Source organism: Triturus cristatus, chromosome 1_2 (genome assembly GCF_964204655.1).
Source record: "Triturus cristatus chromosome 1_2, aTriCri1.1, whole genome shotgun sequence".
NCBI classification, from domain to species: domain Eukaryota; kingdom Metazoa; phylum Chordata; class Amphibia; order Caudata; family Salamandridae; genus Triturus; species Triturus cristatus.
The window spans coordinates 1165738427-1165756614 of NC_140580.1; the positions used below are offsets into that span (position 1 = coordinate 1165738427).

Below are 18188 nucleotides of genomic sequence, written 5' to 3' on the forward strand. Positions count from 1 at the left end.
ACTATCCAGAGGAAACGCTGTAAAAAAGGAAGAACCGGGTCTTAAAGCAGTCTTTGACAGCAACCGTGTAAGGCTCAGGTCGCAGTTGGGTCCATCACCTGTATGGGGTCCAAAGACCCGTGAACAATCTGCCTAGAAAATCCTTGGATGGCCGGACTCCCTAGGAGATCCTGTTTGGGGTTAAGAAGTGGGTACCTGACCTCGACAATCCCATCACAGTAGTGGCTGAAACACCATTTGACATCAATGAACGTTTTGCTGTTTTATAGGAACTGAACAGCTTTCGGGATGCACAGAGCAATGTCCAAGTAAAACGCACCGCTGCTGGAGAGGTGAAGAAAGAACCAGCAGCTCTTGGTTGGATTCCAAAGATTGGGGACCGGGAGAAAATAGTGGACAAGAAAGAATTTGGGCAATCTTACCTGTACCTGTCCTGGACCAACTGAACTGTTCCAAATACCTTATGTAATTTGCATCTCTTTAATTGACCTTATCACCCCTAGTACTCTCGTTAATGATTTGGGACATTGGTGCAGTGCATGAAATGCTAGAAGATCTTGAGCAGTCTACTGTTTTTAACTTGGATATCAGTCAGTCAGTCAGACTGACTAAACTCTGATATGTACGATGGTAAGACTAATTATGATGAAACGTTCTGTTTTCAACATTATGCTCACCATTTCTTGCATAAAGCAAGTACTCCACATGCAGTATTTAATTACACATGATGGGAACACTACCCTACACCACCACAAGGTAGCTCACAAACATTTGCACAGAAGTTTGCATATTTTTCTGGTCACAAATCCAGCTGACCCAGGGTCGCATTTTTATAAACCTATCGCCATTACCAGCATAGAAGAATATGTTCAATGACACCAAACTGATTTACTATTTTTGTTTTTTGTCTTAGCTGTTCACACAAGGGTTTGCCTTCTAGAAAGACACTGTAGATCTGAAATCAATTTGGAGAACTAAGGATTGGCAAGTTCAGGGAAAGGAGGCTTTATTTAGAGCATGCCTTATAGCACACAATTGATTTTCCTGAACAAAATTGTGCATCAAACATGTCTTGACTTGACTAAGATGAAAGATTTGAATACCCCTAGCATTCCCACATTTGCACGGTTTGCGAACTGACAGCGGTCCACAAATTATTCAGAGGACACATTAGATACCATGCTCTGCAATGGAACGTACAATTCTTAACATCTGCAAAGGAGACGTTTGATCTTCAAGTTGCAAGGTCTTTCTCTGAGATACAGGCACTACTCCGCACTAATTTCCTGTTAACATTTTGGGGGATTTGTGCACCACATATATAACATGTCTAGTAATTAAACAAGCCTGTCTGATATGGGGCGATGCCTCAAAATCGGTCCCAGTATGCTTGGCAGTTAAGGCTGGACTGTTCATATGAGGAACAGGGTCAAGACTGATTTGGATATGGCTGGGTCCAAACTGGGGTGGTGTGGTAAGCAAAAGAACAATGGATTAAACCCAGATCTTTGTACTGGGGGTGAATGTTTGCTTTGTTCAGTATTCCGTCCATCAGTTGTTTCTTTTGCCACCCTAAGTGGGAAGGGTATGCCCAGACGGGGGTCCCATGCTCACTGCGCCACTGGATTCAAGCTAACCTGGCTGACTGGTCCCAGGATGCTGGTTTCCACCCTAGGGAAGACCTGGCTTGGCAGTTCGGGCTGGACTGTTCCCATGAGGAACACGGCCAAGACTGATTTGCATACGGCTGGCTCCAAACTGGGGTGACGTGGTGAGCAAAAGAACATTGGATTAAACCCATATCTTTGTACTGGGGGTGAATGTTTGCATTGTTCAGCATTCTGTCAATCATTTGTTTCTTTTGCTAATAAGGCGGGAGTGGCACACTTTTTTTAGACTATTGGCTGTGGGTTCATTAGTAAGTTCCAGACAGTCTTCGGAGTTATACGATCATTTATACACTCTATGCTTGGAAGCGTTTTTGGAGGCCTTCCGCTGGTCCTGTTCCTGACTGCCAAGACCATGCTTTTATTTTTTCTGCTCCGCAATGGATGTCCCATCACAAGGTCAAATGGAACTGGCACTTCCACATGTGCTCCTGTGTCGTGAACACATGATACAGTGTTTTGGCGCACCTTTGCTTCAGGAACTAAATGAACATTGGTTCTTATCCTACTCATGCATGCAGTCCGCATTCCGCTGTCTTCTGTGCACTTTCAAGTGTGTCCTGGATATATGCCTTGGAATGCAACTGGTTCAGTATCCAGACATTGACCTACTGGTGAGCTCATTAACGGCCCACTTGTGCTGTTGCCCCTTACGCTTGCAGTTGCTTCTGAATTCATTTCCTTCGGCGCCTTCTGAGGGAGATGGATGGGAACATATTTGCTCCAAGGATCTGATCAGATGGGTGCCTCTGGGAACATCGCCTGTGGTGGCGAGGAAAAGCAATGTTTCGTCTACCTCTCAGAACACAAACAATCTTGCAGTTCTGAGGCGTGGGACTTTCATTTGGCTTTCCTTTTTTACTAAATTACTGGTTTTAAATTTACTTTTATATAGCTTTTATGAATTGCTTATTTTAAATTTCGTTTTTTTTATAGCTTTTATATTTTCAAACAATTTTAAAAGAAAGCTTTCAGTATGCTCTTTGTCATTTAAGAAGCATGATGCTTTTTAGATTATAGTGGATTTTTATATTTTATGAACCCTTACATTATAGCTTTTAGCTAGTGATCGCTTTTATACTCACGTCCAAGGAGTGGTTGTCACGTGGTCAGGATAGGTCTAGTAAGAAACACCACCATGTGCATGCTTACGTTTCTTAAGTCGTCTTCTCTTTTCCACACAGTGACTTTTGACATACATTTGAGTGTGTGACAGTGCACGATAACATTCTCTGAATCGATATTGCTTACATTTCTACTTCGTAGGCACACAATCACGACAACCTGAATATTCAGTTCAAGGGATAAAGTGCACTAACAGAATCACTTCCTTGTTTAGGCAGAGAAGAACTCAGCTGACACTGCGAGGTCAATGCATGCCAGAATTCCAGCTCAGCTAATTCCTGTGTACCGACACAAGGCATGTTCAATTCTACACCAAGATGGACAGCCTGATGACACTTATCCCAAGGTAAAGGGGAATTGGGTTACCCAGCAGGAATTTGGCAGACCGCCCATCCTAGGCCACGCTAGGTTAGGGAGTGTTAGGTAGGAGTACACTATACAAAGTACTTTTATGCATATATTCACTGTTGTAGCAAGATGGTGGAATTGTTTATCTCAATAGTCTCATAATGTTAATTACATTAGTCTGTTTTCTCCTCTTGATTATTGCATTGCACACTTGTACTTTACTCAAGAATCACATCCGTCAATAAGTATGTATGAGTGTATTTCTTTGGGTATGCATAAGTAACTAGAGCAAAAGGATTCTAGATCTGTTCCCACGATATCCTTGAGGGATCAGGGTTGTCATCTTGCACATCCATTTGTTACCCTGTAAGGTTAGGGGTACAGATGGTGCACTTAGCTGGCAGGACTACAGGCCGACATATCCTGAAGGTGTGCATGGAATCAGTCTGGCACAATCCAGACGCTTATTTTGTCCAACAAACGCACAATTTTTACTGGGAAGTATAAAGCCGTACAATGCAGAGAATGGGCACACTGGGTAGGTGAGACTCTTTACTTCAGGGAATGGCTGGACTGGGGAGTTCAGGGACTTTACTGCAGGGAACAGGCTGGGTAGGGGAGGGTACTTATGGAATGGCAGACAAGGTGGGCTAGTGTCCTTACTATAGAAAATGGGCAGACTGGGTAGGTAAGGGTTCTTACTGCAGGAGATGGGCAGACTAGGTAGGGAAGAGTCCTTACAGAATGGAATGAGCCGATTCGATTGGCTAGTGTCCTTATTAAAGGGAATGGGCAGAATGGGTAGTTCACGGTCCTTACTGCAGGGAATGGGCAGATTAGGTAGTTAGGGGTCCTTACAACATGGAATAGATGGACTCGTTAGGTGAAGATTGTTATTGAATTGAATCAGCCAACTCAGTGGACCAGTCTCTTTAATAGAGTGAATGGGCAGACTGGGCAAGAGAGGTTCCTTACTGAATGGAATTAGTCGACTTGGTGGACTAGTCTGCCGACTAAATTGAATGGACAGATTGGATAGTTCAGGGTCCTGACTGTAGAGAATAAGAAGCCTAGGTAGGTGAGTGTCCTTACTACAGGGAATAGCAGACTGGGCGGCTGAGGGTCCTTATTGTAGGGACTAAGCAGGTTGGGTAGGTGAGGGCGCTTGCTGTAGGGAAGGCAGAAACTGGGTAGGTGAGGGTCCTACTGTAGGGAATGAGCAGGGCAGGTAGGAGAGAGTCCTTACCGCAGGGAAGGTGCTGACTGGGCAGGTGACTGTCCATGCGACAGGGAATAAGCAGACTAGGTAGGTGAAGGTTCTTACTACAAGGAATAATAAGACTGGGGGCCTGTAGTGTCAGGAATAAGCAGGCTGGATAGGTGAAGGCCCTTACTGAAGGGAATGCAGAAACTGGGTGGGCATACAGCAATCAGGCTGCAGTGAAACTGAAACATATGTAGGAGTCTAGTGCTCCTTGGCTACAAGCATTCCAGTCTAATTGTACCTTTAGGAGAATGGTTGACAACAATAGACGCCATTGGCAGCGCACTTACTTCCAGCCGTCCCATGGTGGCAGATGACAGCAAGGAGGTCGTAAGTGGTGACATGGGAGACACACTCCTTGGCCAAAAATGGTTGGAGGTCAAGTCCTTCCAGAGGGAATGCCACATGACTGCTGATCTTGAAAGAGTACATCACCTCATGGCGGAAGCGCTTCAGGTGAACACACAGGATCTGAGGAGGTGAAGGAGACAACATTTGTTACCCTGCAGACAGTTCCAGCAAATCTTTCTTTAAAAAGATGCTGTCAAGCATCTATTGTTTGAGGGTCACTAGCCTAATCGGTTGTTTAAAGGTTTTCTTGATTTGGAACTTGTCAGATATCCAAAAATAATAAAATACAGAAGATAATTACATCAATATAATCACAAGAACAAATTCAACATAAAGATGAAAAACGTTTAAAAAAGTAAAATATTTTAAAACTTATTTCCTTTTGAGGGAACATAATAAATTATCAACCCTTTTCTACTGAAGATATAATACATTTAGGAAAGTGGTTTCAGAAGTTATCAACGCATAAAATACAATGCTGGACATACAGAAAATAAGATCTTGTACATCATTATTACAGTTAACAAAATCGATCTTTAAAAGGCAATGTTTCCCATGCACTAGTAATCATTCTTCATGCTAAATCATTCACTCTTGGCATTAAAAAAATATGACTACCCCAGGGATCTAAATTCAATGTCCAAAAACTTTTTTTTACATGAGCATTGAAGGTAATAAATATGTATTTACCAATTAGTGAACAAAATTCAGTATCTAAATTCAAATTGGGAGAGAGTATCTTTAGTTGGGACTTCAGCTGAGCCACTGTCAAATACTCAAGTAGGGTCTGCAATACACAAAACCATTCTATAGCATGTGAAAGATTTTTTCCAAATATGCTATCCATGTGCTTCCGATCATAAATTTCTATTCGGAGCAGTTCTCTGAAAGAGTTTTTCTCACAGTGGATCAACCGAAAAACCCTAGCGCATATATATGCAGCCAAACTTATCAGATGAGCATTATTCAGGTCAAATTCCAAATTAATTGCCTGTGTAGCTTTCAAGACATACAATGAGCACAGTTAGCGCAATATTTTCCAGATAAATTCAAGGAAGATTCACTGCTAATGCCAATAGTTTACTTCACACATCCAAAACTGGGGGGGAATTTTAAAACGGTACAATGTGAGCAATCCAGGAGGTTAGAATTTCTCCAGAATATAAGCAATAGGAAAATTATGTAAAAATAAATTGAGAGCAAAATAAAAAGTGACTTACCTTTGGTAAATATCTTTCTAGTGCAGGCTATCTACCTGCAGATTCCTCACCTGTTGACCAACCCAAGGCACCAGACTGGTTCTGGAAAAACTGCAAAGCTCTCAACCAGCAGGCACGAGAGCCGCTCTCGGTCAATGCCGGAAGTGAAGAGTGACATCAGACAGCATCACTGAGGTCATAAGGTGCCCGTCTCAGAGCAACAATGTCTGTTTCCGGCAGTGTTTTTCAAGCCTTCAAGGCGAGAGGACAGTTTGACCTTGATCTAGACATAAAATACCCAAAAATATGATTTGGGATCTTTTTACTTTTCCCTATAACTCCTACATCAAATGCGGATGAGGGAGGGTCGATGAGGAATCTGCAGGTAAGAAGAGCATTCACCAGAAAGATTGTTACAACAGGTAAGTAACTTTTTTTTCTGATGGATACTTCTACCTGCAGAGCCCTCACCTGTCGAACAGATTTCATAGCAATACCCTAACAAGGCGCAGAGTTGATAAATGGTTCAGAGTGCAGAAGTGGTCGAATTAGCCCTAATGGAAGGGGCTCAGATGCCATCTGGAACTTCTTTCTCGGCTGCAGCGAAGCAGGTCTTCATGCCGAGGATGGTCCTTCGAAAGAGAGTCCTCTATGCACTGCCTTCCCTATTATTATTATTTATTATTTCTACTCTTATATAGCGCGCAGCTACCCCCAACGGGGGTGTCCCGGCGCTTGCGGACACGGTGAGAGGTGATTTAGAGTTATCCTTTGTCAGAGTTTGTAAGAGTTATCAGTCCCTAGTTTATTACGGGAGACTGAAGAGCCAAGTCTTTAAAGCCTTCCGAAAAATGGGTTCAGATTTGGCTTTTCTAATATGATCAGGCAGGGAGTTCCATAAGATTGCAGTTTTGACGGAAAAAAGATTGTCCTCCAATTCTAGATTTAGAGAAACGGGGGATGATAAGGCACTCATGGTTATTAGATCTTAGGGTCCTAGAATGAAGGTATTTACGAACTCTCTTCTTTAAGTATTGTGGGCCAATATCATTGAGTGCTCTGTAAGCGAGAGTTAGTGCCTTAAATTCAGATCTTCTCTTGACAGGCAGCCAATGAAGACTGCGCAAGTGGGGGGATATTCGATGTCTGAGTGGAATGTTTCTAATGAGCCTGGCTGCCGCATTCTGCATCATTTGCAGTTTTCTGAGTAAGTATGGTGGCAGCCCCAAGTACATGCTGTTTGCATAACCAAGTTGTGATGTGATTACTGCATGGACTATTGTTTTTCTACAATCCACTGGTAGAAAGTAGAGGAATCTCTGGAGGGCCTTCATTTTCCAAAAGCAGGAAGAGGAGACTTGGCTTATTTGGGTCTTGCATGACAAGGAGGTATCTAGTTTGAACCCTAGATTCCTAGCAGATGAGACTGGAAGGGGTGAAGGGTTAAGTTCTATAGGCCACCAGAGATGAGATAGTGGGGGAGAGGGCTGGTTGAAAAATAACACCTCTGTTTTGTCTGTATTCAGCTTTAGGTAGTTAGCTGACATCCAAGAGACACTGCCTAAAGTTTGAGAAGACGGCCTCTGAGAAAGCTTTGAAGGAAAACACAAGCTGCGTGTCATCAGCATATGAAATAACATCAACTCTGTGTTTCATTACCAAAGTGGCGAGGGGGGCAAGATAGACATTAAAAAGGGTTGGGCTGAGTGCCGAACCCTGAGGTACTCCACATATCAGAGGGCGTGAGCCAGAGGTGTGGGGATGTAGCCGTATTCTCTGTGTGCGGCCTTCCATGAAGGAGCTGAGCCAAGCCAAGACGGTCCCAGTTACTCCTAAATGTTGAAGCCTGTCTAGAAGGATCTTATGAGAGACTGTGTCGAATGCTGCCGAGAGATCCAATAACACCAGCATCGCACAGTTCCCTTTATCCATAGTTACCCTGACAGTTTCTGCTACCTCAAGTAGAGCCGTCTCCGTGCTGTATCCTGCTCTAAATCCCGAGTGGGTATCATGGAGAAGTTTATTGGATTCAAGGAATGCTGATAACTGTTTTTGCACTTCCTTTTCGAGAATCTTAGCAGGTACTGGCAGGAGGGAGATAGGTCTAAAAATTTTCTAAACTGTGGGGTCTGCTTTCTCCTTTTTAAGAATGTGTTGAACAATAGCAGTCTTCCAGCTAGATGCATAGCTGGCAGTTTCCAGCGAGGTGTTCCAAAGCTGGTTTAGGGCCGGATTGAGCGGTGGTGCTAGTATTTTAAAAAACCTGGCTGGGCAGGGGTCAAGTGGGGAACCAGATTTAGTTTTATCCAACTGCTTGAGAGATGTGGCCAGATCAAAGGGGGTAAATTCAGACCAAGTTGTTATGGGGTGGGGAGGTGAGGCAATGACATGATAGATGATTCTCTATTCTGCCAAAGAGCGGATTGTCCTACTGAAAATCCTTATTGCAGTCCAGGTAGTAATTACCGGCCAAACTATGACCCAACCGATAAAACCGTTCCTCATCTTTCATAGGATTGGGGGAAGAGAGGTTATGGGGACAGTAGAAGGCTGGAAGAGGTTATAAACTCATTGATTTGGAAAGGGGTCACCGCCATAGGAAGGACAGCAGCTTTGGTTCACTACACCAACTTATCTGGAAAAAAAGAAGTGAAAAGAGGGTGACAGCTAAGGGCTTCCAGCACACAAATCCTTCTAGCATAAGTGCAAAACACTTTTTTGGAAGTAACATTCTTAAAGTATAACTATGAAGGGGATCAAACAGAATCCCCATCAAAAAGGTAAGAACCAAATTCAAGCTCCACTAGGGAACCACAATACATGTTTGGTAAACCTTCGAGGAAACATACGACAATGAGGGACTTAAAGAGAGAGAGCTTGTCCGGCAGCCACAAGAATGCAAACAAAGCAGCCAAATCCCCCTTCAAAGTCCCAATTGTACAAATCCTCTGAGCAAGGGAAAGCGCATATATCAAAATCTGCAACAGCTTGGCCCGCAAAGGGTCGAAATCACTGTCTGTACAACGCACAACAAAGATGGCCCGTCTTCGGGAGCAATGCAAAAAGAACAATTGATGGAAAGAATGCAGAACAATGTCATACATTCACCCCAGAACAGAGATCTGGGCCTAAATCCATTGTTTGTTTGCTCACCATGCCATTCCAGTTTGAAACCAGCCATATGCAAATCAGTCTTGATCCTGCGCCCAATGGGAACAGTCCAGCCCGAACAGCCAGGCCAGGTCCTTCCTGGACTGGAAACAAGCATCCTAGGACCGGTTTCGGGGTTTAACCCCTCATCAGCCAGGATAGCTTGACTCCAGTGGCATAGAGAGCCACAGGACCCACGTCTGGGCATACCTGTTCCACTCAGGGTGACAAATTCAAGAAGAACAATTGATGGACCGAATGCAGAACAATGTCATACAGAAGAGAGATCGGGCCTAAACCCATCATTTTGTTTTGCTCATTATGCCATTCCAGTTTGAAACCAGCCATATGCAAATCAGTCTTGATCCTGCGCCCAATGGGAACAGTCCAGCCCGAACAGCCAGGCCAGGTCCTTCCTGGACTGGAAACAAGCATCCTAGAACCGGTTTCAGGGTTTCATCCCTCATCAGCCAGGATAGCTTGACTTCAGTGGCATAGAGAGCACAGGACCCACGTCTGGGCATACCCGTCCCACTCGGGGTATCAAATGCAAAAAGAAGAATTGATGGACAGAATGCAGAACAATGTCATACATTCACCCCAGTACAGAGATCTGGCAGCAAGCAGACTTAGTGGAGGGGCTACGTGTCCAGAAGATTATGTCTACCACCTTGGATGGCAGCTGAAAGGAGCTCAGTTGTCCTCAATCAATCTCCAAGCATGTAAGTAGAGGCCTCAGAGATTGGGGTGCATAACCATCCCCCCCACGACTAAGAGAGATGGTCCAGCATGAGTGAGAGGCAAAGCGTGAGACATGTGGAAAGGTTCTCAAACCACACCCTACCAGGCCAATCTGGACCGACGAGAATGACTTGGGCCTGGCCTCAGTAAATCTTTCTGAGAACTCGAGGAATCAATGGTATGGGGGGAAACGTGTAATGCAGCTGAAAGTTCCACCTGAACTGAGAAACATCCCCCAAGGCTTCCATCAACAGACAGTGGAGAGCACAAAACTCTGGCTAACTCAGGCTCTGACAATGAAGGTCCTGTGGAAGACGGAGAGGAACAAGGAGACTTACCCCTTGAGGGTTTCTTCGACCTCCTATGCTTCTACTTTCCCTTACCTGCTGAGGAGGACAACAGTGACCTAGAATGTTATCTCAACCATTCGTGATGTATATGGTCCTTAATGGCCCTGGCTTTAATGAGCCTGGCTTGCCGCTCATTTCTGGCCTTCAGGCGCACGCTGAGGCAAGAAGAGTAGGTTTGGGAACCATGAGCTAATCCCAGACACCAAAGGCAAACTGAGTAGGGGTCCTTAATGGACCTCTGTCCCTCACAATCCCTACAGGGTTTGAACCCTGATTTCTTGGGAGGAGACATGTCTGTGAGGAAACTCCTCAGAGAGTAAAACTCCCGATCCGCGTCGAAGGCGCATAAAAAAGGGAACTAACGTCATTGTGATGGCCTGAGTGACGCTGCCAGGTGTCACTTCGGGCGTTGAATGAGACCGGTGCCCCCTGCCTGTGACTTCGGAGTTTTGAAGTTTTCTGGATCAAGTCTGGCACCTGGGGTTGTTCTACATGTGAGGAATCTGCAGGTAGAGGTATCCTTGGCCCCGGTTGATCTGGCTTTCAAAATCAACACTTCAGTTGGTTTTGCAGACGGTGGCCCATATTTACCGTTAGTGAAAAAACAATTAGGCAAGCTGATTTTAGAATTACCAGGGGTATTAGAATCAAAGATTTGCAAAATAATGCACCCACTTTTGGTTAGTAGTGGGAATGGGTTTGGTTACCACTTTATTTCCGCATATTTCTGCAATTATGTTGGACTAGCTGCCTTATAGTTTTAGAGACCACAGCTTTACCCAGGCATATCCAGAGACGCTCTGCCTAAGATTTCTTAAAGGTAATTTGATGCCCAGTTCCCCTTCTTTTTTAGGGTACTTATTATTTTCCCTCTGACTGTGGAGAAAGCAATAAACTGTTTCCAAAGTGATCTATTGATTTCTTCAGAAAGATTGCATTCGGGCTGGCTACCCGTCAGAGTTGTCTTTCACTTGGATGACTTATACATTTTAGGACCCTTACTTAAAATACATATTCTTCAAATACATTTCTGGTTGAATTAACTATGCCATAAATACTCAGATTTGCAGAGCGTGGCTAATCACCCGTGAGGGCATGCAGGTGCTGTCCATAGGCATGAGATGATTAAGTGATTTGCCCAGAATCATGGGATGTTGAGTCGATGTCGAGACACGAACCTGGATACCCAGCTCCAAAGTCGACATCTCTGATCGTTAAGCCACATCCTCTCCTAATTGCCATCTTTTGCTTTTGGTAACAGATAACGCAGATTCATTATTTTATTTGAATGCAGCGAAACCATCCGTTTGATTCGAGCCCCACACTCGGATATACAAAATCTCCAATTTGGCACGCCGAGTCTGACTCTACCATTTACACTGCTCCTCTAGCCCCATTAGTGGAAACTTTTGGAGCCTGACGGTCTGTTATCCTGATGACACGCAGCTCTTATTCTATGGCAGACACATCCGAGGCATATATTGCCTTTAATAATTATCAGGAAGCGGTCTTTGAATGGATGTAGGCCAGCAGCCTTCAGTGCAATATCGGGAGAATGGTGACCCTGCTGTCTAGCTCCCCCTCTCCTCGATGGGGTCCAGACTGCTGGCCGGAGTGTGCCGACTCCTCCCCCTCCGACCACCCTGACCTGTAACTTGGGAGCTGGGATGGATCTCCATTGGACCTTGCGTCCTCAGATATTCATAGTAGTCAGCTTATGTTTTGCTTTATTAGGATGGCTAAAAACGTTTTTGGGCTTGCTTTCTATCCAGGTATAGAGAACAGCGATTCATGCCCTTGCCACTTTGCGCATTGACCATGCTAACGCTCTGTCCCCGGGTTTGCCATCTTACCTTCAGCTGCGAGGCTACTCTGAACAATCCCTAGACAGTCAGCGGTTTCTCCCCGTCTGAAGGAGCGCCATTGTCTGCCAGTCAAGGAGAGGATCCTCTTGACGACCCTAATCCTGGCACACAGAGCCTTCTATGGTTCGGGTCCATGATACCTCTCAGATAGATTCAGGCATTACCATCCGTCCAGAACACTCTGATCTCCCGATGCTGGTCTGCGCTGTGTCCAGAGAATAAGACATAAGAGGTGGCGGGTGCATAAATTTCCCGGCCCAGGTGTGGAATCATCTTCTACCGCATCTTCGTAAGATGAGGTCTCAAAGTCTATTCAGAAAATCCCTGAAAACCTGGCTATATGGAATGTTTTTGAGCATGGCGCGTCACTGCGATAGAGACAGGGTGGCTGCTGGGTTTTTTCTCTCCGTGCCGGGACACTCCTATGCACTTTAGAAATGGTCTCATTGATTGATTTCTGTAAATACACTGTCACCATGGGAATACATTTCCCAGAGAAATAGTGACTCGAAATTGTAGTTTTCTTTGATCGCTGCAGGTCTTTTCGATCATATTCAGGTCTGACAGAGAGCCAAATGCAGAAGAAGAAGAAACACTAATCAATTTTAGCTGACCCTTTAATACAGTAAGTACAGTATGCAGGAATATCTTTTTCAAGTTGGCCATTTCATGGGCCCCCTCGCAACTACTAAAATTATTAATCCTCGCTTATCAGCCCTTTAGCAAGAATGACCAAAAGATATTTTTCTTTGTCGGCTAAATCTTCTAATGATTGATTAGAAACTTTGGCATTAAAACCACCCACCTTAAGTGTAAAATTATGTTTTTTCAGACTCAATGATTGTAGCTGTAAAGGCCAATATAGATCTGATCAGAGAGGTGCTTTGGGACCTGTGGGCAGATATACATTAATCAAGAATGTTTTTTTATAGACTATCAGGCGTTTTAATAATTAATTTCACACACTGTGCTAGATTAAGAGAACAGTTAAAAAGGTGATAGGACCATTTATGACTTGTGGACAGTAAGATTCTAAATCCTCCGCTGTCATGTCCTTTCCTGGAATTTTTCGCAGAGCAATTAAGTACATAAACATTGTTTAATTGTAAATCAACTATGGGCCAACTTTCTTGCAGACTTATGATTTGTGCCTTTAAAGAGTATAAAGACCTCATTTTGTGGCTCTGTAGAGATCCATGCCATTTTCCAGTATAAGAACTTTATTTTTGCATTAAACTCTGCATTGTGTTGTCTGACCGGAATCAGACTTTTCAATGTTCTGGTAAAGCCACTCCCAGAGTGTCATATCATCTCCAATAGTGGAGGTATACAATTCTTCATTGTGCTGCAGGTTTGATACTGACCTCCCTCCTGGCTCCAAGGTAGCTGTTGCGCCCTTTAGTAAGCACTCCAATGGAATACAATTACTGTCTTATAGACCATTTTCCCAAGGGAAATAACCATGACATAAAAAAAATTCAAAAACAGGATTCGCATTTACCTTTGAATAAAGAAATTACTCTAAATAGTCTACCAGTTCAGTTCAAACCACTTTATTCGGCTAGCAAAAGCCATAAAAGTACACCACAAACAACAATTTTCATATGAAGAGTACATAAAATGATTTTAATACATTTTAGGTTCAATAAAATATACTACGTAAAAACAGTAAAAGTGCACCGGTAAAAAGGAGCTGACTCATAATTCATAGGTCAGGTAACAAAAACTGTTATATCAATATAAAAAAATCAATCAACAATTTAAAATTTAAAAAAGCAAACACACAACAATGAGGTATGAGGCAGTTCTGTCTGCACTTATTATTTAGTGGGGTCAAGAGGATTTTATATTAGCTTTTTAGGGTGCTAGGGATCTGAGATTCAATACCTCTAAATGTCCAAAGGAGTCATGAACAAAAGCACTATGATCCAGCACACCACAGATATTGTATGTAATACGATATTATAAAGTCAAACAACATTGATCCATTCAGCAGGTCTTTTTTCGAAATTCTTTATTCAATTTTCTTCTTTTAAAATCTGCGTAGCCAACGCGTTTCGTCCTTACGGACTTCTTCAGGGCGAAAAAATATTTTATAGAAGTCTTCTTTATATGTTCCCTCAAGACTGAAGTCAATACTTGTTTGCTCCTTTATAGACCAAATTTGTTTACGATCGTATTAAATTTCCTTGTGTAGTATTCCATATGGACCATGCGCTGGAAGGACTGCTCCTGAAATCTTGAACTCTCAAATACTGAGTTTAGCCCCTACACAGGATAATTTACATTGAGAATACTACACAAGGAAATTTAATACTCGAATTTATAATATCGTATTACATACAATATCTGTGGTATCATAGTGCTTTTGAACAATTTAAAATTTCTAGCACCCTTTCTTGCTATGTCTAACTGCCGCCACCAAAGAATTTGCAACATTATAAATCTCCCAAGGACTATTTAACAGCTGCAAATATACTAAAGCAGGTCTAACTTGCACAAAACGCCTCTCCTTTAAAATAGGAATTAAAAACTTTCTCCTCGTGGAGCTAAAATGCTCACAAAACATTATAAAATGTATAGTATCCTGTGTTGAAAAATTGTCACATGTGCAGGGGCCTAAATCATTTACCCTGCTCCACCCCTGTACATCTGCTAAAAGACAATAAATGAGATTAAAACGGAACCTGGTTAGAAGAAAATGGTGAAAAGGTTTTGTAACAAATGTCAAGTACGGTTCTATCCATGGGACTGTCTGTAACAGGAAATGGGCTTTCACCGTAGGTTTCACAATCTCCAGCGCCTCTCTCTCTGCAGACAGCACCTTTAAAAAATGTACTTTAACCCATGCCAGGTCCTCTTTGATTAACGTTTCTGGCTGGCAAAAAGTTCAGGTCGTCCCAATTTACCCAGCGTTGACTTGACATGTTGTATTCATCCATGTCTTTAGCCAACATACCACAGGATTTAGCCCAATTTGGTCCTCAACAAAACCACTACCCAACTCTTGGTGAATAGCATAGCTCGGGGTAGATTGGGGAACCTCCAGGAGATATCTCATTCATTTATTTTCAACTTGCTGAAGTTCTACTACAAGTTTGTATCCCAAAAATCGCAGACCCATACCTTGCTATAGAAATACTTTTAAATCTATAGATTTTGAGCAAAGCTTTGCTTCTAGTTGGGATACAAAACCTTGTATAGCAGCTATGGACTTAGACATTGCATGTTTTTTTGCCCTTAACTGGGGAGTCCAGGAGCCCCTCTCATCAAATAAAACTCCCAAATAGGAAAAAGAGGAAACCCTTGACAAATCAACCCCTTCACAATAAAAAGATTTATTTATTTTTGGCTTCTGCCCCATTGTCATCGTGTGCGATTTGGTTTTTATTAACAATAAGGTCCAAGGATTGCATGAAGGACCCACATGATTCCAAAAGTCTCTGCAGGCACCATAATAAGAATTCAGAATGTTAACAGCGTTAAAATCACTATTTCTAATTTTTTTCAAAGGTTTAATTTCTTGCAAAGAATTAAACAAAAATCTAATCAATTAAATGTTTGACTCATCAAATGAAATAATAAAATCTAAGACTGCAGACACTGCACAAAAGCCGGCATCATTAGGTATAGATTGCTTTGTTTCCTCTACCTACCCATCCGTGTACAAGCCAAGAGATAAGTTTGATTTGATTAATTATTTTTGGGATTAACTGAATCTGAATGCCCCATTATGCCGTTTGTGTTCGTGGTTATCGGATTCACATGACTGACTTTTTATAGTATTCAACAACGAAGAGGAATCTCTTGGCAATGCGGTAAAGTTTGTTTTATATGCATGTTGTTTACAAACTCTGCATTTTTTTGCCTTTCAATTTTCTCTTTTTCATCTTATCCTTTGAAAAGCATACATTTGTTTCTGCTACCAATACTTTCTCCTCTTTTGCTTGAAATATTTGGATAATATACCAAAGAAGTAATAATTGGATTGTTAGAAAAAGGCAGGTCAATACTTACTTTCTCCTCTTTGGTTGTTTTCTATTATTGAATAATAGGCAGAAGCGGTAACAGAAATCTTATTGAAAAGGTAGGTTGCCATATATGGGTTAATATATGAATTAGGCAAAAATTAATTCTCAACTCTCTTAGAATATGGAAAGTAACAAATTATTACTACCCCTAACTGTAACGTCACTTTAATCATTGGCTTATTACAGTGAATTTCTTTTACTCTAGATACCAAGTGTTGAAGACTTGCAGATAGAGCATTCAGTATGGGATCAGAGTTATTTGTAGATCTTTGCAAAAGTAACAACATTGCAATTGAATATTTTATTTACATAGCATTCTCTACCCCTGACAAAGCGTTGAAGTGCTTTACGGCAAATAGCACACTACTACAGAACCCAAACTGAGACCTAACAGATTATTAGTAGGTGTTTTGTGTTCCATGTGCATTAGTTGCGTTAGGTCTCATCGCTTGGTTTCTTGTGTGTTTAATAGAGTTTACAGAAGGGATAGAATGATTGGAATGGATCTGAAAAGGAGAAATAGTAAGTTGTTTTTGTTAGCAGTGGTTGTGTGTGCTTATTAGTTGGGTGACAGCTCAGGAGGGTGAAGTTTGCGAAGAATGTTTGGGGGTTCATAGTAGAAAGGTTTGGGATGAGTCAGAGAGGCAAGACGGAAAAAAATGTAAGTTTGTATTTTTGTTTTTTACAAAAAATGAAAATTAACTTTTACACTCATATATACATTTGACACTTGGTAAATGTTTAGTGGCTGGAGTAAACCACTATATATATATTTCCATATGTACACAGAAACAGCAATATTTAGTCGGATGAACACACACACACATGCTGATTTTTTCAAATCACTATAATTAACCAATACATACATATATACACATGGCATCTATTAAGGTTGCAGTCACAGGTATAAACCCCTATACACATGCACATACATGTACATAGAAGCAGCAATTATGACATGGTGTCATATACACATGTATCTAGTGGTGTGATATACATTTTCCCCTTACGTAAATGTATCTGCTTATAACAGGAAGCACAATTCAACCTACAATCACTCAATCGCCATACAGTGAGAAGCATCATTTGTCATGTCTGCGTATACTTTTGTGGTACACTGTTGTGTTGTAAGTATAGTCGTCCTGTGCGGAAGAGCGAGTTATTGACTAATCTTCTGAAGCGGAGATGGTTGTCAGTAGAACTTATGTTTGTGGGTAGCAAATCCCATTTTCTTTTACGTAGGAATTTTGAGGCGTGGTGCCATTCTCGAGAGCAGGTTCCTTTGTTATATGCATTTGGTGATTTTCTTCCTGATGAAGAGTGGTCTTTTACTTTGTGTGCGATACAAAACAGCATGAAGGTGGCTCTTGTGGCAACTAGTAACCGGTGTAGGGCTCTGAAGTCAGGGGGGATGTGTGCTTGTGGCTTTACGTGTTGGAGGAGCCAAGCGGCAGCGTTCTGAATTCGCTGTAATCTTCTCATAATTGACAAGGGTTAGCCGTGATACAGACCATTAGCATAATCCACTTTTGAATGGACAAGAGAAATGGTAGCTTGAACCCTGTGGGGGAATCCTTGGTGCAGGAAGATGCACCTCAGTGTTTTCATTGTAAGAAAGTGTGATATAGTAGCTTTATCCACTTGTGCATTCATTGACAGCTTGGCGAACACGAAAATTCAGAGGTTTCTCACGTCCTTAGATACTTTTGGCAGTGGTCCCACTTAGTCAGGCCAGGGTCATATGTTTTCTGGTCACTACAGGTAAGTGTTTCGGTTTCAGAGGCATTCAGTTTGCAGTCGCTCCATGTCATCCACTGGTCAACTATTCCAATTTCAGAAGCATCTATGTATCTTCTGCGCAGTTATTGCAGGAGAAGTCAACCCCATTAATCAGATCTAGTAATGATTTCACGTAGCTGTTCTAATGCTGTATGGTCTAGAAGAGAACACAAGAATATGTATAATATTTCTTCTATTGTGTATGTACGAAGCGATCCAAATGAGAGCCATGCCCTCTATTCTTGCTTCCTCAGGTCTTTAGAATAGTGCGTCATGATCCATTGTGTCAAAGGCTACCGAAGGGTCCAAGAGAAGAAG

General features: G+C 42.3%; 1 protein-coding gene across 2 annotated transcripts in view; it reads right to left on the reverse strand.

The window, feature by feature from the left end:
• USP20 (ubiquitin specific peptidase 20) overlaps window positions 1-18188 on the reverse strand; it is a 647940-nt gene that overhangs the window by 226837 nt on the left and 402915 nt on the right. For both annotated transcript variants that reach the window (XM_085613993.1, XM_085613994.1), the window contains exon 17: window positions 4695-4875. In XM_085613993.1, the coding sequence (XP_085470119.1) occupies window positions 4695-4875 (181 nt within the window). The remainder of the gene's footprint in view (window positions 1-4694; window positions 4876-18188) is intronic.